Source organism: Euleptes europaea, chromosome 14 (genome assembly GCF_029931775.1).
Source record: "Euleptes europaea isolate rEulEur1 chromosome 14, rEulEur1.hap1, whole genome shotgun sequence".
Taxonomy (NCBI): domain Eukaryota; kingdom Metazoa; phylum Chordata; class Lepidosauria; order Squamata; family Sphaerodactylidae; genus Euleptes; species Euleptes europaea.
In genome coordinates, this window is record NC_079325.1 from 6,902,743 (window position 1) to 6,929,620 (window position 26,878).

The window sequence follows — 26,878 nt, forward strand, 5'->3', positions numbered from 1 at the left end:
TTCATTCGGCTTGGTGTTTTGAACACCCAAATGCCTTTCCTTTTAGTGCCGTTTCGCCCATTCTTTTGTGCCAGTCAGGTTGCAGACCGGTTTTATCCACACTGAAATTGAGTTGTGTGGAGGTACATGGATTGTCTAGAGTCTGTGCTGTACAGCTGGGTTATGATATAAACTTGAGGCTCGTGGGCCATAAGTGGTCCAGGTGCATAGTAGTGTAAGCAGGATACCCAATGGCCGCGTGGATCAGCTCAGCTCCTTAACCTATTGACAGCAGCGGTCCCACATCAAGGTGGAAATCTGGCCATCTCATACTGATTTGCCAAAGGAGGTGTGAGCCATTTCTCACTTTCTCCTGATCCTATCAGTTGAAACAGGGTATCCCACTTTGGCATCCCAAACTGCTTCCGGGTCCACGTTAAAACCGATGCACCCTTTGACAAATCCCAAGCCGCCTTTAGCATTTTTTTTTTTTTAACCTGAAAAGGGCCCTTTATCCTTTGGCAGATTTGGGCTACTGCCAGAACAAGAAGCACACTTAGATTTAAGATGATTAGGCCACAGTTTTAATTATGTAAGCGGGCACATCATGGTAAAACCTGAGAACTCCGAATCTCTGGCAAGCGGTCTTGTTCCTGCTGATCAGCTCGATTGAACTTTAGCCATATCTCAGAGAATCCCCTAAGGGCATCCTTTCCTGACCCTTCTGCAACTAGAAAAAAAAAACTTTCTTCCTGTTTAAATATCATTTATACATGGAGCTATTTACACTCTTGCATTTTAAAAACCCCAATACGTATGTAAGTTCCAAATCTGCTAAGTTTCTCTCCTGGCATCAAGGGGGGCTATGAGAAATGCCATTGGCTTGTATCACAGCATTCAAGAATGTGGTTCACTAGCCAATCATCTGGATTGTTTCAGTAAACCTGAAATTTTGCATAGACCTGAGTTTGTAGAGATGTCTTGTTTAGATGCTTGTTTCCTTTGTTTTGCTTCCACCCCACCAGCGAAGGCGGGCATAGATCCAAGTAGAACATGGCTGGCTGCCTCTCCTTAGCTACCATTCTCTTCTACCTCAACAATATTGCAGAAATCAAGCTGTTCCATCAATGCAGGTCTTAGACATGACCCAGCTATTTCCAAATCGGTTAAGATGCTGCATCTTTGAAACCTAGCACAGAATTTGCAGAGTTCAAGTCCTGTAAAAAGCATGGAAATAGAAAACTTCTCCCCCTCCCCATTTAACATAATGTACGAACATGATCAGAATGTGCTCAGGGTGAAATAACTTAAGAACTTAGGTTTATTTCCAGTAGCGTCTGGTGGGGGGAGCGCCCTAGGCAGAAGGTGGGAGATACCACCAACAGTTTTCTTACTGGTACTCCATGGTCACTTTATGAGAAGGCAAAACTCACTGGAAAAGACAACAATGCTAGGAAAAAATTGAAGGGAGCAGGAAAATTGGAAGACCCAACATGAGGTGGATTGACTTACTCAAGGAAGCCATGGCCCTCGCTTTGCAAGACCTGAGCAAGGCTGTTAACGATAGGATGCTTTGGTGGTCATTAATTCATAGGGTCGCCATAAATTGAAAGCAACTTGATGGCACTTAATACACTCGGTACTAGCCCATATTCATCCCTCCAGTGTTTTTGTGTAAAGCTGCGTGGGTGTGCGTCATGCGAGACGTCTCAGCGTCGTTCCAGTGCTTCTCAAGCGCCCAAAAGGTTAAACTTTAGTACACAATTCAGCCCCATAATGAGAAGAAATGTCTGGAAATGGGATGCTCCTCCATGTCTTCCTTGAAACAAAAGGCCCAGAATCTTCCTCCAAACAGCAGCCCACAAGCCAGAACAATGTACATCTGGGGACACAATACTGGGCCATCCCTCTTAGGTTGAAGGCAGGGATGTGATGAATTCTCAAACACCTGCTAGGAATAAAAGTTTGAAAATTTGAACACATGAAGCTGCCTTATACTGAATCAGACCCTTGGTCCATCAAAGTCAGTATTGTCTACTCAGACCAGCAGCGGCTCTCCAGGGTCTCAGGAGGAGGTACATACCACATGTACCCCAGGCTTCCCTCTTTAGCAATTAAATAATCTATGTGTTGGGGAGGGGGTGTCTCCAACAGGAAGATATACGTGGAAGTTCTTGTGGCTCTTCTCTCCCCCATTGTGGCTTTATGCATCCAACGGGATTTTTTAATTGTTTTGTTTCTTTCTTGAATTGAAACAGGGACACAAAGATGGGAGACAAAGCCTCCAGCGCTGACAATTCTCCTTGGAATTTTATTTGCCACTCTCTTTCTCCTCTCAGACACCAATCCAGTCGTTCTTTGCCTTAGCAGCCAAGAAAATTTGGGCTAAAGCTGTATTTAATCAGGGCATTTAATGACTAGCATTTTTTTGTCAGACTGTTTTAATGTTATTATTTATTACTATGTTTTATGTGACAGGTCGTAATGGCCTTTGGCCGCAAACAATAAATGTTATTGCATATTATTTTCCTCTGCAAATGCCACCAATTTTTCCAGACTTTCAGGAGTTCTATAAGTATGCAGATCATCTGCAGTAAGGACAATATCAAATCAAATTTATTAATATGGTCAATGTCCAGCAAAAAAGATATAAAACGTATAACCTATACCTAAAATTACAAATATATAATGGAATTTATATAGACATCACACAACTTAACCTAATCCCATTAGGTGGAGTATTTCAATTAATCTTGTCCTAGCAATGTACAACATATTTTAATAGCTGCAGTACAAAATTTGGTGGTCAGAAGTGAAAACTGTGGTTTTTCATCTAATAGGAGCATCTTGGCCAAAAATGCGTCAGGTTGGCCAGGGAAATTGTTAAACAGAGGAGAAATTAACCTTGTGCGGACATCCTGATAGAACAGATTAGAACGTGTTTGGGGTTTCAATATTCCCTGACCCACAAGGTCAGAGCCTTTCTGCTATTTATGACTGTGTTTTATGTGACAGATCGTAATGGCCTTTGGCCGCATTAAATTTTATCATATACTATTTGCCACTGTGAATGCCAAGGAAAAGCAAAACTTTCTTGTATTCCTGATTTTTAAGGATGTGATTCTCAAAACTGTGGGTTGGCACCCAAGTAGGATTGCCAGCTCCGGGTTGGGAAATACCTGGATATTTTGGGGGTGGAGCCTGAGGAGGGCGGGGTTTAGAGAGGGGAGGGACTTCAATGCCATAGAGTCCAATGGCCAAAGCGGCTATTTTCTCCAGGTGAACTGATCTCTATTGGCTGGGGATCAGTTGTAATAGCAGGAAAGCTCCAGCTAGTACCAAGAGGTTGGCAACCCTACCCATTAGTGACCCCTCTATATGCCCAGAAGATGGGGAAAAAAACCTCCAGGATCCCTGGCCAATCTGGCCTGGAGGAAAATTGCCTCCTGACCCCAAACTGGTAATTGGCACTGCCCTGGGCAAGCAAGAAAAGGCTACAAGAACCAAACGCTGATGCAACCCTTGCCCTCTCTCTCATGATCTGCCTATGTTCACAGAATCCGCATTGCTTTCCGATGGCCATCTAGCCTCTGCTTAAAAACTTCCAAAGAAGGAGAGCCCACCACCTCTCAGTCGTCTCTTCTCCAGGCTAAACAGAGCTGACCCTATTTAGCTTCTGAGATCAGGTCAACTTGGTCAGGGTAGTAATATAGCCATTAAAAATGCCTTCGTGTGTCACTTGTATAAAAAGAAAACAAAGCAGGCTGTCTACCAAAGAAAACTGGTGAGCTGAAAATGGTCCTCTAGACCATTCATGAACATTTTAGAAACACCAGAAAAATCCAGATTCATCCATCACTGATCTCCAGTTCAAATCTTCAGATCCTCAAACTGGATTAAAAGTGAGCACGTTGCTCACCAGCATGACCGGGAGTACAGCTGCCCTGCCCTGGCGAACCCAACAACCGATATAATTCATTGTAAGCGCACTAGATAGTTGCCTTGAAGTCTAAGCTTGACACGATCTGAGTGAAGAGTTCCTTGTTCCCTTCCACTTTGAATGGTTGGGCATTTGTTTTAAGAAGGGAAGTCTGACTCAAGACATCTTCCCAGAGGCCGAACCTTATGAAGAAAAGTTCACAGAAGGGGATGCCAACTTTTTAGCTGTTCGTTGCAGCCCACCTTGAACAACCACTACTTGTACAAACACTAGCAGGCGATCACGTTTATTTGTCATGCTGTGAAAAGCCTCACTGATTGATGTCCATACTGTAAGTTGCTGTTTAAATACATAAGGCTGAGCCAGAATCTCTGAAGTCAGGCAGACAGATTGGAGGAATACTTCCCTCCGCTGCCCTTTGCGATAACTTTGCTGGCCCGAAAGGTGTAAGTGTAGTCAATAAAGGGCAAGCCTGCACCCATTTCTTTGCATCGGTCCGAAAGCAAAAGACAGAAGAGGGAAATTAAGTTAACTGAGCTTCCAAAGGCCGTTGCTTTGTGCTGTGTGTGTGTGTGTTTTAATTCCTATGCTGTTTAATGCTAATTCTGTAACATTATACAGACCCTCCCTAACACAAAGGAGGAAGGGGGTGCCTTTTCTTTTGTAGACTTCCCCCCCCCAAGTGTAAATTGAATCTGATCAAAACAGCCACATACCTGTTTCCTGATAGCCTTGCCATTTCCCTCCCAAATCTCCTGGAAGGTCTAACTTTTCAGAAAGAGTGAGTGAATGTAAGAGAGAGAGAGAGAGAGACTGCTCCGGATTTGCAGCCCGCACTCTGATGTATGCCTTTGATTAACCGACTTGCCGTTAATCAATAGAAAGAAAACGCGGATTTATTCGTAATTGAAAACTCAAGGGCTGCTCAATAAGGAAAACTCTTGATTTTTTTCACTCGGAAGACCAAAGGGGGACATCACCCGTCACCAATAATTGGCAAAAGGCTCTTTGACATGTGTCCTTCGTTGACATAATTTCCCCGGGGTTCATCAAAGTTCCGGTGTTACATTTCAGATTCCGTTTTCTTCGTGTTGCCACAAACCAGGTGGGTAGTTGTTGTTTTTTAATCCATTACTATAAATATTTAATGTGTGCATGTTTTCCTTTCTCTTCTTTAAAAACTATAAACCTCTCCCTTTGACATAGACCCTTTGACGGCTTACTTCTGTGAGTTATGTTTCAGTGTCTTATAGGAGAACAGCTAGGAAGCAAACTTTAAGCTCTTTGTCTTAATGGTTAGGAAACCAGGGGGGAAGTTTGAGAGGCTGAAATGAATCCTACCCCTGCAACACAGCAGTTTAAGTGGAAGCAAAAGGGGAAAGTCTGTATGATGGGAACTATGCGTTGCTTTGATAATTAAACGGCATTTGCTATATCAGCATCAAATCCTGGCTTCATCTATAGAAAGAAATGCATGTTTCTATATAATTAGATCCCTTTCTCTTAAACCAGCACTTCTTCATAAAAGGAAAATGAATATGTCTGTCGAAACAGATATAGATTTGAAAAGAACATTAGAGGGTGATCAATTTTTAAGTACCTTCAGTTATAGAGGGAGATTTCAGAAAATATGATTGACGGCCCAGGCTTACGGGAGGAAGCTACAGCGGCTGAATTCCAATCCTGTTACTTGCATATGGCACAAATCGACTATTTGTACCCCAAGGATCAATTAGGTCTTACATCTGATGGATAATTATACACCATACTTAATGAGCACACCTGCATTTTCAATTTGCAAAAAAATATCTCTCTACATAGAAATTGGGCACAGTCCAGAAGAAGCTAGCTATACCAGCGTCCCATTTTATTGCTTTCCAGGACTTGGGAAGCAACCTGATCCTGTGCATGTTTACTCATGAGTAAAAAAACCTACTGCACTCAGTGGGCCTTATAGAATGTGTGCCTATGACTGCCGCCTTAACCAGCTTCTAAGCCCTCCTAGATTTTGCCCAAGGCAGATAACTAAACCAAAGATTCTCTTATTTGCCCGTACCTTCTTGCCTGTCGCAGCAATCCTTAAACCACTTGTGTTGATGCCTTCGTCCTTATGTTCTTTAATTCTCAATTGTAAATACTGTAGAAGGGCAGATGACTTTATTATGGACCATGGTTCCATCTTGTCCCCCCTGCTCCACATTGAGAATCCCTTGAACATGGGGGCACCTGGTTCAGAGATGGACCAACTGTGCATCCTGGACTGTTCCCACCATTGAAGTGAATGAGGAGGACTTCATTAACCTGGGGATCTTGGGTACAAATCAACACCGCCATTCCCTGCAATGGATAGTTAGATCGCGGGCAAATAAATCAATTTGATCCTGATTGAATAAAAAGGACGAGGTAATGAAACGGGAAATGCTTGCCTTTAGAATTATTTTGTACTGTTTTAATAATGTCAGTCAACTTTCAATGAGCATGAAAGGGACTAAAAGGCCTTACTAGGATTTCTCTATAATTTACGCTGCTTCATTTTTACCTCTCCCTTCCCGCTTCGCTAAACTCTCTCTTATAAAATTGATATCTGTCTAACGCAGAAGATGGGCAGCTGTGTCAATATTTATACTCCCCCCGCCAGTCAAGAAATGTTAAGTGTAGATCGTCTTGCCAGCTGGTACCCTGAAAAAAAAATTTCTTTTCAGGATTAGTTAAAGCAAACTCGCAAGTCTTCCAAGGATGAGAGCTCTCGCAGTTGATAATTGGCTCTCGATTTCGTTTTACAATGACAAGCTGTTCGGCGGAAAGCCATGTAGCACAGAGATCATCAAGGGATTGTTTGGGCTTATTAGGGGATTGAATGTTTCCTGTGAGCCGTTTCCATATACGGTTCTATTAAGGGTGAAGTTGGAGGCATTTTCTATTCTCCCCCCTCCCCAAGATTGTGCCCTGAAAACATCATCTGAGCAATTTACTTTTTTATAACAAGAGCGGGCCATTAGCCATTTCCTAATTAAGAGATTTCATGTTTGTGTACACAGACAAAGAGCTTAATTTCCCAAATTTCAGATGGTCTCGACTAATTAAACAATTTCCAGGCTATCTAACCTTTTAAATGTGGAGTTTACATATTAGATTTTGTTCCGCAAGGATAGCTCTTTGTTATTCTTCTCTTTTTCCTCTAGGATGAATTATCCATCATTCCTTCAAACTTGGGTGGCTTTTGCCTTCATGATTTTACGGCAGCAAGGTTAGTTTATTGGCATCTGGATAATGATACTCGGCATATAAAATAGGAACCCCATTCCCTTCAGTAGATCGTCATATGAGAATATAGTGTCTATAAGTAACAGTACCTCGATCTGAGACTGCAGTCCTGGGTGTGTTTACCTGAGAGTAAGCCACATGGACTAAAGCGGGGCTTGCTTGTAAGTAAACGTGCGCAGGATTGCACTGTTCATGCCTTTTCTTGGGAGTAAGTTAGATCTCGGAAGCTAAGCAGGGTTAGCTCTGGTTAGTATTTGGATGGGAGACCACCAGAGTAGTCTGGGGTTGATACGCGGGGCCAGGCAGCGGCAAACCACCTCTGAACGACTCTTGCCTTGGAAATCTATGTTGTCCTCATAAGTCGGTTGCTACTTGATAGCACTTTCCATCACCACCAAATTCACTCCACTGGCTACAGTCAGAATTTTTTCCACATGAGAATGTTTGGGCCTGACAACCTATAGCTTGGTCACCTATAAGACTTGGGTTCATAGGTAGAAGAGGGGTTGTGGCTCAGTGGGAGAGCATCTGCTTGGCATGCAGAAGGTCCCAGGTTCAATCCCCGGCATCTCCAGTTAAAGGGACTAGGCAAGTAGGTGTTGTGAAAATTCTTGAGACCCTGGAGATCCACTGCCAGTCTGAGTAGACAATACTGACTTTGATGGACCCAAGGGTCTGATTCAGTATAAGGCAGCTTCATGTGTATCTGAGGCAACAGGAGAACTGTTTTGCTGTGGTTGTCCCTAGCCAACCCAACTGTTGGAGAGTGCATGCAAATGAAGCCCCCAAATGGACAGAACCAGTTTTAGGGCTTTCACCCAGCCAGGAGAGGACCCAGTGGTTCTAGAATTCGTGTGCGTTCCACATCCACGTAGGATTGTACTTTGGGGAGGCCTTGCCCAAGTTTCTGCAGTGGGTATCAAGAACACCACATTCAAGCTCAAATTGGCCAACTGGAGAACGTGTGGAATCAAATAGTACCTGTAACTGTATGGGGAAGAATTAGGGCTGCCACCCTCCAGGAAGGGCCTGGAGATGTCCAAGAATTACCACTGATATCCAAATGACAGAGATCAGTTCCCCTGGAGAAAATGTCTGCTTTGGAGGGTAGACTCTATGGAATTATACTCCTCTGAGGTCTCTTGCTGCCCCAAATCCTGCTGTCCCTAGGCTCCACTCCCAAATCTCCAGGAATTTCCATACCAGGAGTTGGCAACCATAGGAGTAGGGTTGCAAACCTCCAGGTATTGGTAAACAAACAGTGGACACTTATGGCAAAAAAGCATGAAACTTCAATGCTTAACATTGAAAATATAATATAAACGCATAAGCATGAACATGAACAGGAACAACATTCACAAAATTCCTGTTCATGTTCATGCTTATGCGTTTATATTATATTTTCAGTGTTAAGCATTGCAGTTTCATGCTTTTTTGCCATAAGTGTCCACTGTTTGTTTACCAATTCCTTTAGGGCACTAGCCTCCCAGTTTGATTTCCAAACCTCCAGGTACTAGCTAGAGATCTCCTGCTATTACAACTGATCTCCAGCCGACAGAGATCAGTTCACCTGGAGAAAATGGCCACTTTGGCAACTGGAAGTCCCTCCCCTCCCCAAATCCCGCCCTCCTCAGGCTCCGCCCCAAAAACCTCCCGCCGGTGGCGAAGAGGGATTTGGCAACCCTACCTAGGATGAATCCTTTGCTGCTTCTGATCATGGGATAAGCCCACGTGATTATCAGCCGCTTCCATTTCCTTGGATTTCCAATCAGGTTGGGGCAACTAACGCCAAATGTTTAGCTAGGGCAACAGTTTCTCCGCTTTGCCATTGATCCCAGTGGAAGTTTTCCAGTAGCTGCCACATGACGCATACCCCTTTATGGGCTCCCATACCTGGTATAATGTTGTCCTGATTGGCAGAAAGATGACTGCAATATCTTGGCGCATACGAGGACATAAACTTCATGGGCAATCTTTTGGGAAGTTTGCAGAGGTCGTATCTGCAACGATATAGCTGGTTGTGATCTCTTAAAAAAATAACCGTTGAAAAAAGTCAGACTGAGTGTTGGGCGGGGGAGAGGAAAAACACGTCCCGCAAGTTTACATTTCGTAGCTGCGACCTGAGCTTTAACTGTTCAGCTCTTACATAACAGCTGGGAAATGGCCACCTTTACTACCAGGAGGGATTGCTTTGCCATAGCCGTTACATTTCTCTGTATCCATATGCAAAAGGAATTTTGTTTTACGGCTTGGCTGCACCATGTGCCAGTCGCTCCATCATATGGCATGCAGAAAGCTTTATGTATATGCATTTAGAATACTGCTTAAAAGGGGGAAAGAAACCACAGCAATCTCAGGCTGTTCCCCCTCATAGCAAGACCTTTAATTTAGGACATATCCTTTAGTGTTTTTGCAAAAGAAAACAGTGGTGAGTGTTTTGCATTAATTGGGCAAGGAATGTGTAGGATACTAGCACAGAACGATACAGCTGTGAGCATAGGGGATGAATGAGTGCGCTTCTTGTGCATTGGTTATGGGGAGGAAAAAGCGTTAGGAAATGGGTTTTGGTTGCCCTGTAGGCTGGAATGAAAAAGGACAACATGCCCCTTGCTCAGGGTTGCCAACCTCCAAGGGGGTCCTGGAAAGGAAAATGGCAGCTTCACAGGGCAGGCTCTGCGGCATCGTATCCATCCGAGGTCCCTCCCCTCCCCAAATCCCGCCTTCCCTGCCATTCCCAAATCTCCAGATCTCCAGGAATTTTGCAACCCTCTCCTTGCTTCATCCTTGTCTTAAAATACAGTAGGCAATCCATTCCCATTTTACATGGCTAACAGAAGATCTATGGGTGGTGCTTAGGGCAGAGGAATGCTGGATCTGACCCACGGCCAATTCTGCCTGCAAGGAGGTTTTTCTGGGCCGATTACACTATTTTCCTATCCAGTCTCCCCACCCCTGGTAAGCACGAAATGCCAAATAATCCCCATGGGGACTCAGAACGGCTTATATCATTCTCCCCACTTCCATTTTACCCTCACGACAACCCTGTGAGGTCGGTTAGGGCAGAGAAAAGAGTGACCAGGCCAAGGTCACCGAGCAAACTTCCATAGCAGGGTGGGGGATTTGAACGTGGGTCTCCCAGATCCTAAGACGCTAACCACTACACTACACTGCCTTTCTTAGAATTTAAGGAGCCCCATGGGAACAGTAATCTCTTCACATGTTAATAAGAAACTTTTCTTCCTCTAAGGCAGGGGTGGGGAACCTTTTTTCTGCCAAGGGCCATTTGGATATTTATAACATCATTCACGGGCAGCACATTCTGGCCCTGCCCCTTTTAAAACCTCCATTGTTGCCGCTTCCACCCCCAGCCCTCTTGTAATACAGAGGAAATACGTTTCTCCACAGCCCAGGTGGGAAAGGGTTAACATAGTTTCTTGGGCGGTCCTAGCAGCTCCATAGCTAATGACTCTTCTGCAAGGGGGAAAGAAGGTTCCTTTTCTTGGCAAAACAAACTCACATCTGCCTTGAATAGAGGCTATTCCTTGCCGCGGGAGGGGGCGGATCGCAAGTCTTAGATCCTTGTGAGCTAGAGTTCTGCCAGGACCCACAAAAGGCCAGACCAAATGATTTCGCGGGCCTTATACGGCCCCCGGGCCTGACGTTCCCCACCCCTGCTCTAAGGCATGCAGTGATGACAAAGGAAAAGGAAACTTTCCACCCTCCTTCTCTGTCATCAGTCTAGGAGGGGATGAAAACCTGTCAATTGGGTATCTTCCCTCACCCCTCCATCTGCAGTACAGCCTACCAGCCTGAGACATTTTGGTACTCAGGGTATAAAACGTAAATGATACCCCTACTAGCCACAGTAAGGGTTGCCAGCTCTGGGTTGGGAAATTCCTGGAGATTTGGAGGTAGATCTGGTGGTTGTAGTTTGGTGAGAGGTAGGAGCTCAGCAAGGATGTGATGTCACTCTAGGATTTCCATTTCTCCTAGATACTCTGGTATAACATAGAGTCCACCCTCCAAAGCTGCCATTTCCTCCAGGAGAACTGATCTCTATAGTCTGGAGATCAGTTGTAATTCTGGGGGATCTCCAGGCCGCACCTAGCCAAAATCCTTCCAGAAGTTCTGTTGGGAAAGCCCCAATGAAGTGAATAGGAGATGCACAAAGAAGGATGTTAGTAGAATATTGTGGGAGGGGCACTGATTAGTGAGAAGAGAAATATGTCTGACACAAGCCCTGTTTGTGTGGGGTCTGGTACTCGAGCAGACAGGCCAGGGGAGGCCAACAACCGCAGTGGTCAGGACAGCCAGATTTCCTGAGTTCAGCACCGGTTCAGGCTATGATTATGACGCCTCTCAGAAAAGGAGCCAGAGCCTGCAAACGCTGCATATTTTAACACCAATCTGCATTCCCTGGCCTTTCCCACTATATGCATTTCCGAACTATATGAATTATGTTTGTTTTGATGTCTACGTTTGATTTGCTCTGTCCAAGAGAATGGGAGGAAGAGAGACTGCGATTGGAAGAACATGCCCGGGAGGAATGGGGATTTAGAATGGGGACAGAAACTAGGGTTGCCAGCTCTGGGTTGGGAAATTCCTGGAGATGTTGGGGGGTGGAGGAAGAGACTTCAGTGGGGTATAATGCCGTGTGTGTGTATAAAGGGCTGTCACGTTGCAGCTGACTTATGGCAACCCCTTATGGGGTTTTCAAGATAAGAGACTAAAGGGGGTGGTTTGCCATTGCCTGCCTCTGCACAGGGACCCTGGTATTGCTTGGTGGTCTCCCACCCAAGTACTAGCCAGGGCTGACCCTGCTTAGCTTCTGAGATGTGACGAGATCAGGCTAGCCTGAGCCCTCCAGCTCAGGGAAGAATGCCATAGTGTTCACCTTCTAAAGCAGCCATTTTCTCCAGGGGAACTGCTCTCTGTAACTAGGGTTGCCAGTTCCAGGTTGGGAAATACCTGGAGATGTTTGAGGAGGAGTTTGAGGAGGGTGGGGTTTGGGGAGGGGTGGGACCTCAGCAGGGTATAATGCCATAGAGTCCACCTTCCAAGCAGCCATTTGCTTCAGGGGCACTGATCTCTGCCACCTGGAGATCAGTTGTAAATCTGGGAGATCTCCAGGCATCATCAGGATGTTGGCAACCCTAGCTCTGGCCGACAGTGACAACAATGGGGGTCAACTCACCTGTGATGCGCTGCCAGGATTTTTCCTGCTAAGTTTAAGCATCAATCCACCCCTGAAGCTCTATGATACAGGTTCAAATCTTGCTTTTGGCCTTAACCTCAGCGCCCACCCACCCCCTTGTAGTAGGGGAGTAACAAGAATTGCCCTACCATACAAAAAATTAATGCCAACCTGAAAGGCCCAGGCTAGCCCGATCTCATCAGAACTTGGAGGCTAAGCAGGGTCAGCCCTGGCTAGTAATTGGATGGGAGACCAGCAAGAAAGTCCAGGGTTGCTGTGCAGAGGCAGGCAATGGCAAACCCCCTCTGTCAGTCTCTTGCCTTGGCTCGCCATAAGCTGGCTGTGAATTGATGGCAAAAGAAAAGGGGGTTAATGTGGGGAATTGCAACAATGGAAAACATTATAAGTGGTAGTGTTGTTGTAAAAGTAAGACAATGGGTTTTGATTGGGGAGGGGTACATTTTACCTGATCACATCCCTCCCTATATTAAATCTATGGTCCTTTTGGCCAAAAACATTATAAGTGGTAGTGTTGTAAAAGTAAGACAATGGGTTTTGATTGGGGAGGGGTACATTTTACCTGATCACATCCCTCCCTATATTAAATCTATGGTCCTTTTGGCCAAAAACATTATAAGTGGTAGTGTTGTAAAAGTAAGACAATGGGTTTTGATTGGGGAGGGGTACATTTTACCTGATCACATCCCTCCCTATATTAAATCTATGGTCCTTTTGGCCAAGTGAATGAGCAAGTGAGTATCCTTCGACGGAGTAGAAGGTTAAAAATCAGAAGCTGGTCAAGCGGCCACGCAGTACCCCAAATTACTAGTGCTTTTTAACTCAGAATTTGGTGGCTGCTGCTTATTTGGTGACTGTTTTGGGATAGATTTAGTTCCGGAGATAAAGCTGGTAATACAGAGGAGCCCTCTAATCCTATTTCCCAAGTCCCCCCTTCTGATATTGGGGCTGGGAGAGAGAGAGACCAGGGGGCGGCAGGGGTGGGGGGTGGAGCCCCAGCCAGTTCCCAGATTCGGGAGAAGTTGCAGCCCGAAAACTATAAAACAAATTCCTTGGGGCCCAAAAGCAGCAAACAGAGAGAGGATTGTTTGGCCGGTGGTTGTTCAGGTCAGCATTCATTGAATATAATGAGGACAGTGAATTTATTTTCTGCCCGAGACAGCCTATTCCCTCATGCAAAAAGTCAAGATGTTGGAAAGTAACCTGGCCTGCCCTAGATAAATTGAATTTATGTTATAGCAACTGTAGGTGTTCATAAAGATGTGGGGACTTTTCAGTGTAAAAGTATTATCACCCCCCCTTTTTTTCCCGATGTCAGAAGGCCCCGGGTTCAATCCATAGTATCTCCAGGCTGCTTTGGAGGGTGGACTTAGGGTTGCCAATCTCCAGGTACTAGCTGGAGATCTCCTGCTATTACAACTGATCTCCAGCCGATAGAGATCAGTTCACCTGGAGAAAATGGCCACTTTGGCAATTGGACTCTATGGCATTGAAGTCCCTCCCCTCCCCAAACCCCGCTAGGGTTGCCGGGTTGGGAAATATCTGGAGATTTTTGGGGTGGAGCCTGAGGAGGGGAGGGTTTGGAGAGGGGACGGACTTCAATGCCATTGACTCCAATTGCCAAAGAGGTCATTTTCTCCAGGTGAACTGAACTCTATCGGCTGGAGATGACTTGTAATAGCAGGAGATCTCTAGGTAGTACCTGGAGGTTGGCAACTGTAAACCCTGCCCTCCTCAGGCTCTGCCCCAAAACCTCCCGCCGGTAGCGAAGAAGGATCTGGCAACCCTAGGTGGACTCTATACTGTTGTATCCTCCCGAAGTCCCTCCCCTGTCCCAATCCTGCCCTCCCCAGGCTCCAACCCCAAATCTCGAGGAATTTCCTAACCTGGAGTTGGTGGTAACCCTAAATCTGGCAGGAATGGGATGCCATAGAGTTAGGGTTGCCAATCTCCAGGCGGCACCCGCTATTACAATTGATCTCTAGGCAACCAAGATTAGTTCCCCTGGAGAAAAATAGCTGCTTTGGAGGATGGACTCTTACGGTATTATACCCCATTGAAGTCCTTCTCCTCTCCAAACTCTGCCCTCCTCAGGCTCCACCCCCAAAATCTCCAGGTATTTCCCAACCCGGTCCTGCCAACCCAAGGTGGGGAGGAAGATGTAAGGGGAGAGTTGAGTTTAGAAAATGGTAGAAAATGAAGGAAAAACAGAGGCAGATAAAAAGTAATGCACGATGATTGTTGGAAATGGTGGACTGGAGTGGCAAGGGAACATGATGGTTGAAGCACTGTTGGCTTAGTGTTGCCAACCTCCAGGTCCGGCCTAAGGATCTCCTGGAATTACAGCTGATCTCCAGATGACAGAGATCAGTTCGCCTGGAGAAAGTGGCTGCTTCGGAGGGTGGGCTCTATCGCATTACGCCCCGCTGGGGTCTCTTCCTTCCCCAAACCCACCTTCCCCAGGCTCCACCCCCCCCAGGCTCCACCCCCCTAAATGTGTAGGACTTTCCCAACCTAGAGCTGCCAACCCTAAGCAGGTTTCATAAGAGCTGACATTAATTTGTTGAAGTCTAATTATCTGGCAACCGTTATTTTGCTTGTGGATGATAGTAAACACGTGGTTACAGACAATTAGCTGCGGCCAACCCAAGAAGCAGCTGAATTTTATTTATTTGTTTGTTTGCTTATCACCTTTCTCCCTGGATGCAAAGGGGCTTAGCTCCTTCTCCTCTCCTACCTTTTATCCTCATAACAACCCTGTGAGGTAGGTTGGGTTGAAAGTATGTGACTGGCCCAGGGTCACCCAGCAAACTTCCATGGCAGAGTAGGGATTTGAACCCAGGCCTCCGAGATCCTAGTCTGACACTTTAGCCACTACTCCACACTGGATCTCAGATATGGACCCAATTCTGTACCAGTGAGTGCGCCCTTTATGGCACGTCATTAATATATTTTGTCCCAATTACAGCTCACTCCAAAGCGATTTTGTATCCATACTGGCAGAACGACACCAAAACCCCCAAAGTGGATGACGGAAGTTCCCCAGAGATCAAACTCTCGTTCCCGATCATCTTCTTTGGAATCTCGTATAAGACCGTTTTTGTAAGTATGGGAGCAAGGGGTCGGATCCCATGGGTCCATTTCACTAATGGTGGCATTTTCCTCTGGCACAAAGGAGTAGGTTTGCCAAACGCCAGCTGGTGGCTGGAGATCTCCTGGGATTACAACTGATCTCCAGGCAACAGAGATCAGTTCACCTGGAGAAAGTGGCTGCTTTGGAGGGTGGTGTCTATGGTGTTATACCCCATTGAAGTCCCTCCCCTCCCCAAATCCTGCCCTCCTCAGGCTCCACTAGGGTTGCCAACCTCCAGGTAGTAGCTGGAGATCTCCTGCTATTACAACTGATCTCCAGCTGATAGAGATCAGTTCACCTGGAGAAAATGGCCGCTTTGGCCATTGGACTCTATGGCATTGAAGTTCCTCCCCAAACCCTGCCCTCCTCAGGCTCCGCCCCAAAAACCTCCGAAGAGGGACCTGGCAACCCTAGGCTCCACCCCCCAAATCTCCTGGTATTTCCCAACCTGGAGCTGGCAACCCTAGCAAGGAGCCCCTTTGCTGCAGGAAAGTGCCAATGTTCAGCAGAACGGATCTTCAGGATCCGCGCCCCAGGTCTGTGGCAGCCACTGGGTCGAATTATTCATTTCCCCACCATTAGCGCCTGCATTTTAAACACCGCTCTCCTCCGGCGTGTTCAGAGAAAAGGAAGATTTATTGAATCCTCATTGACAACTTCTTAGATTTCATGAACTGATAGGTTTTATGATTAAGAAAGTCAAAGGTATATTTAATGGGCTAATGTTCGTAGGGCTGGCATATAAAAAGCAATAAATTGCTTTTTGCAGGTGATTAAACTCGGAAGCAACACTTAGGCCTTGACTGGCTGAACATTATTCCTGTTGCATGTCAAGAAACAAGAATATGTAGGGAGCTACAGGAAAATAAAAGATTATTTTGTTCCAGCTTCAGGGATTTTTTTTTTTTTTTTTGTAAAGACGCTGTCTGTTTTCTTGATCTTCCGTATTGGGAGCTTGAAAGGGAAGGATGACTCTCTTTGCAAGGCTGGCTCAAGAGGAGATCATGCACCTGTACAGAATTCAGGTTGGCTGTTTAAAGTTGCCAGCTTCAGAGCCACACAGGACTCTTCCTCAGGCCAAGACCTGGTCAGGATTGAGGCAAAGATTAGCGAGTGCCACGCACCATTACCAATCCGTCGACAGCACTTATAATGTGATAGCCTGTAAGTTTCTAACATTTAGAATAGACCCCAATTGACAAAGCAGCCATTTTCTCCAGGGGAGCTGATCTCTATCGGCTGGTGATCAGTTGTAATAGCAGGAGATCTCCAGCTACTACCTGGAGCTACTACCCTCCCCTCCCCAAACCCCACCTTCCTCAGGCTCCACCCCCAAAACCTCCTGCAGGTGGCAAAGAGGGACCTAGAAACCCTAACTCTGCCAGCGTGGTGTAGTGGTTAAGAGCGGTGGTTTGGAAGGTGATTGTAAGCCTGCCCGCCGCGCCACATCACGTCCGGTTTACACCCAGAAGCGCCACATCGCAATGGGCCTTTTACCACTCAAACTCCCAGATAATGTCGGCACGGTCACACACATGCAATCTTGCCCTCACCTCAGCCCCAAAACTTCCCACCAGAGGAGAGGGGGGATCTGGCAACCCTAGCAATGCCATAGAGTCCAATTGCCAAAGCGGCATTTTTTCTCCAGGTGAACTGATCTCTATCGGCTGGTGATCAGTTGTAATAGCAGGAGCTCTCCAGCTACTACATGGAGTTACTGCCCTCTTCTCCCCAAACCTCGCCCTCCCCAGGCTGTGTCCCGAAAACCTCCTGCCGGTGGCGAAGAGGGACCTGGCAACCTTACTTGTGGGCTATAATCAAGATTTGCCTGACTGGTTATATGAGAAAGAAAGAAACTGTGCAGAATCTCTTTGTGGGGGACTCAGCGCTTGTGGGGCGTTTGCTTTCAGTCATTTTTACATCTGATTGAATTAGCCTGCATGGCACAGAAGGACGTTTTACCACGGGAAGGCAGAGCCTGGTAATTTCCAGGGGTGGAGACCTCTGGGTTTCAATCCGCTGTGGAGTTTTGAATCTTAATTCCATCCTAGCCTCAGGGGGAGATGAGGGCCATAGAAAAGCCTAGATATATAGACCTATTTACAACTCATAATTGCATAGCCTGGCCTCTCTCACCGACTCCTCCAGCCCAAGTATAATTTTAAGCTGACGTTCCCCCCCCCCACCTGCTCTTTCTGCCAAGGCTTCTGTTCGCTTAAATCAAGCCTTCCTCTCCTCCCTTGTAGGTCAACAACAACGGTGTCATTTCCTTTAATGCCCTGGTCAGCCAGTTCACACCGGAGTCTTTCCCCCTTAACGACGGGCGGGCATTCATTGCCCCCTTTTGGGCCGACGTCCACAACGGGATCCGAGGAGAAGTCTATTACCGAGAGAGCTCGGATCCAGCTCTCCTCAAGAAAGTCTCCAGAGATATCCGCAAGTATTTCAAGAACCTGCCGTCGTTCACAGCTGCGTCGGTTTTCGTGGCCACGTGGGAAGACGTAACCTTCTATGGAGGCAGCAGCACAACCCCGGTAAGACCAAATCGTGGTAGCGCCACAAACACCAAAGCTAGGGCTGCCAACTCTGGGTTGGGAAATTCCTGGAAATTGGGGGGAGAAGGACTTCAGCAAGTATAATGCCATAGCTAAATTGTGGAACTCCCTGCCCCAGGATGTGATGATGGCTGCCAACTTGGAAGGCTTTAAGAGGGGAGTGGACAGGTTCATGGAGGAGAGGTGTATTCATGGCAAGTAGTAAAAATGGATACTGGTCATGATGCATGCCTATTCTCTCCAGGATCAAAGGAGCATGCCTATTATATGAGGTGCTGTGGATGCTGCTGCTGCAGTCATCTTGTTTGTGGGCTTCCTAGAGGCACGTGGTTGGCCACTGTGTGAACAGACGGCTGGACCTGATGGACCTTGGTCTGATCCAGCATGGCCTTTCTTATGTTCTTACGTTCTCCCAAGTAGCCATTTTCTGCAGGGGAACTGATCCCTGTTTTCTGAAGATCATTTGTGATTCTGGGCCATCTACAATTCCTGTCTGGAGATTAACCAAGGCCAAAATGATCCTTTATTGGGCCCTTGATGCCTTTGAGTTACAGCTGAATCATCCAGAAGAAATTTATATAGAGGGCTTTTGGGTGCAGCACTTAGTGGGAAACCAGCACACGGATGGTCACATCTGTCTAGGCTTACCATTTGCCTGCCCACAGTGGGTAAACCCCCCGCCCTCAGCCCCATTCCTCCATCCTTGAGAATTTGATGAGCAAGAAGAAAAAATAGCTGGAAAATAGCTTCCATAGTTGGTCTCTAGTAGGGTTGCCAGGTCCCTCTTCGCAACCTGTGGGAGGTTTTAGGGGCGGAGCCTGAGGAGGGCGGGGTCTGGGGAGGGGAGGGACTTCAATGCCACAGAGTCCAATTGCCAAAGCGGCCGTTTTCTCCAGGTGAACCGATCTCTATTGGCTGGAGATCAGTTGTAATAGCAGAAGATCTCCAGCCAGTACCTGGAGGTTGGCAACCGTAGTCTCTAGTAATTTCCCCATGGCAGCCAGTTCACACCAGACTCTTTCCCCCTTAATGCCAGGCGGGCATTCTAGAGTTTTGTTCTGCCCTATCAGATGGATAATGTGAGCAAGGTCACCTGCTGGTTGCTTCTGCACTATATGACTTATTTGCTGTGTGCTTTTCCTTTCCTGCTGGCCACCTTTGCATGCTTTCTCTTTTGCTGTATGCAAATTAGTACGGAGGTCTGGGAAACTAGACTCCGGCTATACCTCATTTGCATTTTCACTATGCCCGCCTCTGTTCTTAATAACCTAATGATGGGGCTTCTATTGAAGAGAGGCGTCATATAAAGTGCATACTTCAGGGTGGGAGAGGAGATGTTTTAGTGTGTGTGGGGTGGGGTGGGAGTTACTGTATGAGAATGTTATTTGACCCAGTAATAGTAAATCCAGCCACTCAATTTCCAAAGCGATCCCTAGTGCATATTAAATGAAGCCAAAAGAGATCTTCCTGATACCGTCTATAAATGAAGTTTAAGAAAACAACATTCAATGTCCCCTCTGCCACAATAAATTAATCTTTGGCTGCAGTCCATTCTCTTACAAACCTGCCTTGTGGGATGAGAAAAGAGGGGCCTTTTTTTTTTTTTTACAACAAAAACAACAACAAAAATTTGGCCCGGGTGGCTGATCTAATTTCCAGAATTTTTTTGGCTCTTAAGTATAAGCCCAGATGGAATTACTCCTCTGTGATGTTAATTGGACTGAACACCAAAGGTGGGCCGTTTCAGAAACCGGGAAGGGTGGGGGGAATTAGGCAGGTGTGTCCAAAAATATGCATATCCCAACAGAATTCATAGAAGCATAAAGGGGGGGAAATCAAAGAGATCGTTTGCAACATTATCACAGCGCCGATCGAGCACCAGTCAAAGAGGGGATTGATCCGAACTGGCCATGAAGCTGACTTGGGTCAGAGATGGCCGACGTCTGTATTCTGGAGGGTCACTCTGTTCCCCAGACGCCGGTCCGGGTTCTGCAACTATTTGACCCCCCTCTGAGATCAGATATTGGGCTCATTATAAAATTGGCATCCCTGAGCAGCAAGAGCTATGCAGGCAGAGCGGGGCCAAGCTTTTCGCTGCCCCCACTCAGATTAAAAGGTTGCTTTCTCCTCCCCGCGCTTGTTTTATGATGAGGGTTGCCAGCCTCCAGGCAAAGAGAGACCTGGCAACCTACTTTTGATCAACAATTGCTCATTAAAGATCAAGGCGCAGTTTAGGCTTGCCAAACTCCAGGTGGGGCCTGGAGAGCTCCCGGAATTTCAACTGATCTCCAGACTGCAGAGATCATCAATCCACCTGGAGGAAATGGCTGCTTTGGAAGGTGGACTCTATGGCATTCTACCCCACTGAAGTACAGTGCCACAGAGTCCACCCTCCAAAGCAGCCATTTTCTCCAGGGGAACTGATCTCTGTTGCCCGGAGATCATGAAATAGCGGGAGTCCAGGCCTTACCTGTAGGTTGGCCGCAGTTGGGCATGACCTCACAGAGCAGTTGCCAATCCACATGGGCAAAGCTGAGGAAGACGGCTCAACTCTCTGACTCAGCATGAGGCAGTTTCATACGTCTATTGCGGATGTACTAAATCAATGGCATTCTGCTGGTGTAATTTTTTTTTTCATTTTTAAAAACCATCTTAGGTGGGTAGGCAGGTTGGCCTGCAGGAGAAGAGGAAGATTTGACTCCAGTAGCTCCTTAAAGAAATCTTTAGTGGTTCTTTAAGGTGCTGCTGGACTCGAGTCTAACTTTTAAAAACCTGTTGCTCCTTGATTTGGGGAGGGGTTGTGGCTCAGTGGAAGAGCCTCTGCTTGGCGTGCATAAGGTCCCAGGTTCAATCCCCGGCATCTCCATTTAGAAAGGACCAGGCAGGAAGTGGTGTGAAAGACCTCTGTCTCAGACCTTGGAGAGCGGCTGCCAGTCTGAGTAGACAATACTGATCTTGGCGGACCAAGGGGCTGACTCAGTGTGAGGTGGCTTCATGTGACCTAGGGTTGCCAGCTCCAGCTTGGGAAAAACCTGGAGATTTTGGGGGTGGAGTCTGAGGAGGATGGGGTTTGGGGAGGGGAGGGACTTTAATGAGGTATATTGTATAGAGTCCACCTTCCAAAGCGGCCATTTTCTCCAGGTGAACTGATCGCCGGTGCCTGGAGATCAGTTTAAATCGTGGGAGAGCTCCAGCCACCGCCTGGAGATTGGCAAACCTAATGTGCCTGTGTGTGACTTCCTTTTCTTTATAACTCCGACATGTTTATTTCCCTGTTGTGGCACCCAAGTAAGGAACCTTGAGAAATGTCACTGCATGGCTGCTTTTCTGTTTGTGGTGCTTTTCTGTTTGTGGTGTCTACACTAGAGACCAATTTCAAACCCGTTCAGCTATCAAAACTCCCAACTTTAGAAACAGGACGTCTGTGGAAGACTTAGAACTCTTTAAGAAACAGCATGCAGCACAGTGTGGGGATGCCATCCTCCAGTTGAGGCCTGGAGACCTCCCCGAATTACAGCTGATCTCCAGACTACAGAGATCAGTTCCCCCGGAGAAAATGGCTGCAGGTGGACTCTGTGGCATTATGCCCCGCTGAGGTCACCCTTTCCTGAACCCCTCTCTCCCCAGGCTCCACCCCAAAATCTCCAGAAATTTCCCAGTCTGGAGTTGGCAACGCTAACCCAGAAGTATGATTCTTGGATTTTTTTTGGGGGGATAGCTAATTTTCAGCGCTATGGTGTAGACATGGGGGACTGGTTTTTTGTTTCCCCATAAGAAATTAGGGCTGCCGACCTCCAGGTGGTGGCTGAAGATCTTCTGCTGTTACAACTGATCTCCAGGCGACAGAGATAAGTTCACCTGGAGAAAATGGCCGCTTTGGAAGGTGGAGTCTATGGCTTTAAACCCCATTGAAGTCCCTCCCCAAACCCCACCTTCCTCAGGCTCCACCCCCATCCCCAAATCTCCAGGTATTTCCCAGCCCGGAGCTGGCAACCCTACTAGAAACTGCAATAGTGCCAGCCGCTTTTATGGAATTGGCTTTGTTGCAGCAAAAAACCAAAACCCAAAGAAACACCCCTTTCTATGCCCTCCAGTGCAATTCTAAGCCGAGTTCTATCCTGACTATCCTCACTCTGTTTAGGACTATCCTGTCTTGGGAGATGTAAGACCCTTTTGCAGTCTCACTGGCAGTCAATTCGAAATGTCTAGCGGAGGCCACGACGCTGAAGAACCACGTATTGCTTTGGAGGGAAATTGCTTTTTAAGCACAATGCAATTTGTTTTGGCTGGCCCCCATCCTTCATATAAAACAGTGAAGAGCCCTTGAGATTTCCATGCAGAATTGCAGAGCCGCTAGAGAAGGTACTTGAGGCTGGGGGTGGGCGGGGGGAGGAAATCACACAGAACTTGGAGCACTGCTGCGTTTTCCTTTCCCTGTCAATAGAACTTGAGTTCTTATTCTTGCCAATTGGGGTGGGGGGGAGAGGATAAGAATTTCGTGCAAAACCTTTGGAAGCCAATAGGGACAAAAAAGAGTTGATGCCGAGGAAAAGCAAGACATTGCCCAAATCCTCAGCAGGACTTTCATAGAATCATAGAGTTGGAAGGGACCACCAGGGTCAACTAGTCCAACCCCCTGCACAATGCAGGAAATTCACAACTACCACCCCCCCCCACACACACACACAGTGCCCAGAAGATGGCCAAGATGCCTTCCCTCTCATGATCTGCCTAAGGTCATAGAATCAACATGGCTGACAGATGGCCATCTATCCTCTGCTTAAAAACCTCCAAAGAAGGAGAGCTCACCACCTCCTGAGGAAGCCGCTTCCACTGAGGAACTGCTCTAAGTGTTAGAAAATTCTTCCTGATGTCTAGACGGGAACTCTTTTGATTTAATTTCAACCCCTTGGTTCTGGTCCGACCTTCTGGGGCAATGGAAAACAACTCGGCACCATCCTCTATATGACAGACCAAGTACTTGAAGATGTTATCATATCGCCTCTCAGCCTTCTCCTTTTCAGGCTAAACATACCCCCAGCTCCTTCAACCTTTCCTTTTTTGTATTCCTGGTTCTTTTTTATTATGCCAATAAAGGTTCATGTACCATATGTATGTATGTGTTCCTGGTTTTTAAGGATGTGATTCTCCAAACTGTGGGTTGGCCAACCTCCAGGTACTAGCTGGCGATCTCCCGCTATTTCAACTGATCTCCAGCTGATAGAGATCGGTTCACCAGGAGAAAATGGCCGCTTTGGCCATTGGACTCTATGGCATTGAAGTCCCTCCCCTCTCCAAACCCCGCCCTTCTCAGGCTCCATTGTAAAAATCTCCAGGTATTTCCCAACCTGGAGCTGGTAACCCTATCCAGCGAGCTTCCATGGTAGAAGTATAATTCCATAGAGTACACCTTCCAGTTCAGCCATTTTCTCCAAGGGAGCTGATCTCTGTAGTCTGGAGATCAATTAATTCCAGGAGATCTCCTGTCCCCACCGGTAGTTGGCAAGTTGGCAACCCTACTTGTTATCTATAAGGAATTCAACAGCTGGTGTAGAATCACGGCAACAGATTTGCACTATCAACAGGTTGCCCGTCTCATCTGAACTCTATTTGGGCCACAACTTCTTAAAGACCTCACAGGTTGGTTGTGTCTACATGTGCGTGTTTCAATGCCTTTTCTTTGTAATCACTGTGTTGAAAATTGGATAGGCAAGCATCAGTGACCATATTGACTGGCCTGAAAACAGGAGGCTGATGAATTGTAAAAACCCGCTCTCCTAATTCTCCTTTCCCTCAATATGAACCACCTTAAAACGGCCTCATGAGTTAGGTCTTTGCCTTACTGGTGTTCTTTTCAGATTTATTGGGCCAAAATGATCCTTGGTTTAATCATTCCATTAAAGTCAGGGGAATTAAAGAAGCCAGCCGTTGGGAGGGAAGGAGCCAATCTCATGGACCTGTTTTTTTTTTTTTATGGTGGTTGAAATAGTAGGTTCTATAAAACACATATCATGGAGGGGCCATAAAAAGAAAGCGAACGTGCCACCAAAATTGCTTTGAAATTGGGCCTTTCCCAGACAGGAGGCAGTATCCTGACCCCGATGTAAATGGGAATCTCTCTGCATTTAATTCTCTGGAGCCGACCTGTTTTAACGCCGCTGGAGTCTGCTGCTGTGAGCGGCTGCATTTTGATCTATCCTCTGCTGGACTGTTTTAATATTGGGTGATTCATATTTTGAACTTCCCAGTTTCACGAGGAGACGTTAAAACTGCTTTGCAGACATTGATTGGTTCGCCTGGCCCATCTGCATCCCAATATGGCTACAGCAAGTCCTGGGGGGAAAGAAATCTAGATGGGTGTGCTTGAAGCGGCCACCTTTTGACCTTGCAAATTATGGATAGTCCAATCTTTTGGTCTATGACTGGAATAAATCAAATAGATTGTCAGAGGGCTCATTGCAACCACATTATGCCCATGACTATTAAGCCACATTTGTTTAATATAACCGCATTATTTAGCTGCAGCAGGTTGGTTTCCTTTAAGGCGGTGCATGGCAAAGGGGCCCATGGGAAAGCCAATAACGCTTCTTTGTGATTTGGGTGGGTTGCAGACAGTGTTTCTCTTCCCCCTTGCCTACCGTGATACTTAGATTTTCTTGTGTGGAGGGAAATCTGGTATCAATGCTGAAGGGTGTGTAGTGAGCCACAGTTGCCAAATCAACCCTGGGAAATTCCTGCAGATTTGGGGGGGGGGCTGTGGAAGGGAGAATTTGGGGAGGGATTTCACCTGAATTCTATGGTATACTGTACCATCTGCCCTCCAAAGCAGCCATTTTCTCCAGGGGAACCGGTCTCTGTAGTCTGGAGACCAGCTGTAATTCCAGGAGAACTCCAGGACCCACCTGGAGGTTGGCAACCTTATGACTATGCTGTGTCAACAAAGTCCATGTGCATTAAGTGGATCTAGAAAAGTAGTAAAGAGGGGTATGAAGTAAGTAAGTAAATAAATAAATAAATAAATTCATATGTGAGTAGTAGAAGAACCTGTCATTTAATTCCCATAAGAAACGAAGTCGCACATAGACAAATATAATAGGCCTGCTCCTAATATAATAGGCCTGCTCCTCTGATCCTGGAGAGAATAGGAAAGCATCATGACTAGTATCCATTTTGACTAGTAGCCATGGATAGCCCTCTCCTCCATGAACATGTCCACTCCCTTCTTAAAGCCTTCCAAGTTGGCAGCCTTCACCACATCCTGGGGCAGGGAGTTCCACCATTTAATTCTTCAGCTGTGACTCCCGAAAGCTCATACCCTGCCAGAAATTTTGTTAGTCTTTAAGGAGCTTCTGTACTCTTGCTCTTTGCTGCAGCTACAGACAGACTAATATGGCTACCCATCATGATCTATCATATGTGAGTGTTCATCATCACATGGTGACCATGTAGTTTGAAGTGGTGCAGCAAACTTGCTGGTGCTCGTGCAGGCCTGGGTGGAAAACTTCCAGTCAACCTACTGTTCTCAACTCCCCAGAATACTGTTGGGCTCTCTTAGGATGAATGGGCCATCACAGATGCAGCTGCACAGAAAGGCCTCTAACCCAAACCTTTTAAATGGAGTCATTCACCTCGGCCATTAATTGTACACGCATGGGGGAAATCAACCCTTTGGTTCTGCTAGTTCGTCACAGAACTAGATTTCTCATCTACTGTGAAAAAGGAACATTTGTACCAGATCAGCATCTTCAGACTCAGAATTCTCTTTGCTGTTAGATTCATATAAGCCAGATTCACGGAGGAGAGGTCTATCAGTGGCTACTATTCATGGTGACTAAAGGAAACCTCCACATTCAGAAGCAGTAAACCTCTGAATACCGATGCCAGGAGGCAACATCAGGGGAAGGCCTCAGCCTCGGTGTCCTGTTGTTGAACCTCCAGAGGAACGGTTTGGCCACTGTATAAGACAGGATGCTGGACTAGATGGACTACCACTGGTCTGATCCAGCAGGGCTCTTCTTATGTTCTTAACATCAGGGGAAGACCTTGGCCTCTATGCCCTGGTATTGGACCTCCAAAGGAACTGGTTGGCCTCTATGTGAAACAGGATGCTGGACTAGATGGACCACCACTGGTCTGATCCAGCAGGGCTCTTCTTATGTTCTTAACATCAGGGGAAGGCCTTGGCCTCTGTGTCCTGTTGTTGAACCCCCAGAGGAACTGGTTGGCTGCTGTTTGAGACAGGACGCTGGATCAGGAGGACCACAGGTCTGATCCAGCAGGGCTCTTCTTATGTTCTTGGATGAATTTATGGACATTTTTTCTCCTCCAAAAACTGACTGGGGGAGTGGAATTTTCGCAAGACGTGATATCCTGTGGATGGTTGTGCAAAAGCCATTGCTTCTAGGAACATGCCATTTGAATAGGGAAGGTGACCAAATAAGATAACGTGGGGGATGGATAAAGATGCCATGGTGGGGAAAAGGAAGAAAGCAGGCATCTTGTGAATTTTCAGTGCTTATTCAAGCACTGCCATCTATAGGAGATGGGAGGCATAAAACCCCAGATGTGGATGGATTCTCCAGCACATTCCATTTATATTTTTTGGAACAAACAGGAAAGCGGGAGCTGATTGGGTGCAATTGCTGGGGGAAGTGGCCTTGCATTGGGGTGGGGAGAGAAAGGACGTCTAATAAATTGTCAGGATTGATGAATATTTTTTGAAATGTATGTACTCTTCACTCAGTCTTGCTTCCAACAATTTACATTTATGTTCGACTCTTGTTGTTGTTGTTTTC

The 26,878-nt window shown here is 46.5% G+C and overlaps 1 protein-coding gene across 1 annotated transcript in view; it reads left to right on the forward strand.

Annotated features, from left to right (window-relative positions):
• Positions 1-7,076: 7,076 nt before the first annotated feature.
• The window catches only part of TECTA (tectorin alpha), a 75,265-nt gene continuing 55,463 nt past the window's right edge, over positions 7,077-26,878 (forward strand). Inside the window, 3 exon segments of the mRNA XM_056861025.1 lie at positions 7,077-7,166; positions 15,364-15,497; positions 17,775-18,062. Coding sequence (XP_056717003.1) covers positions 7,103-7,166; positions 15,364-15,497; positions 17,775-18,062 — 486 coding nt within the window. The 5' untranslated portion in view covers positions 7,077-7,102.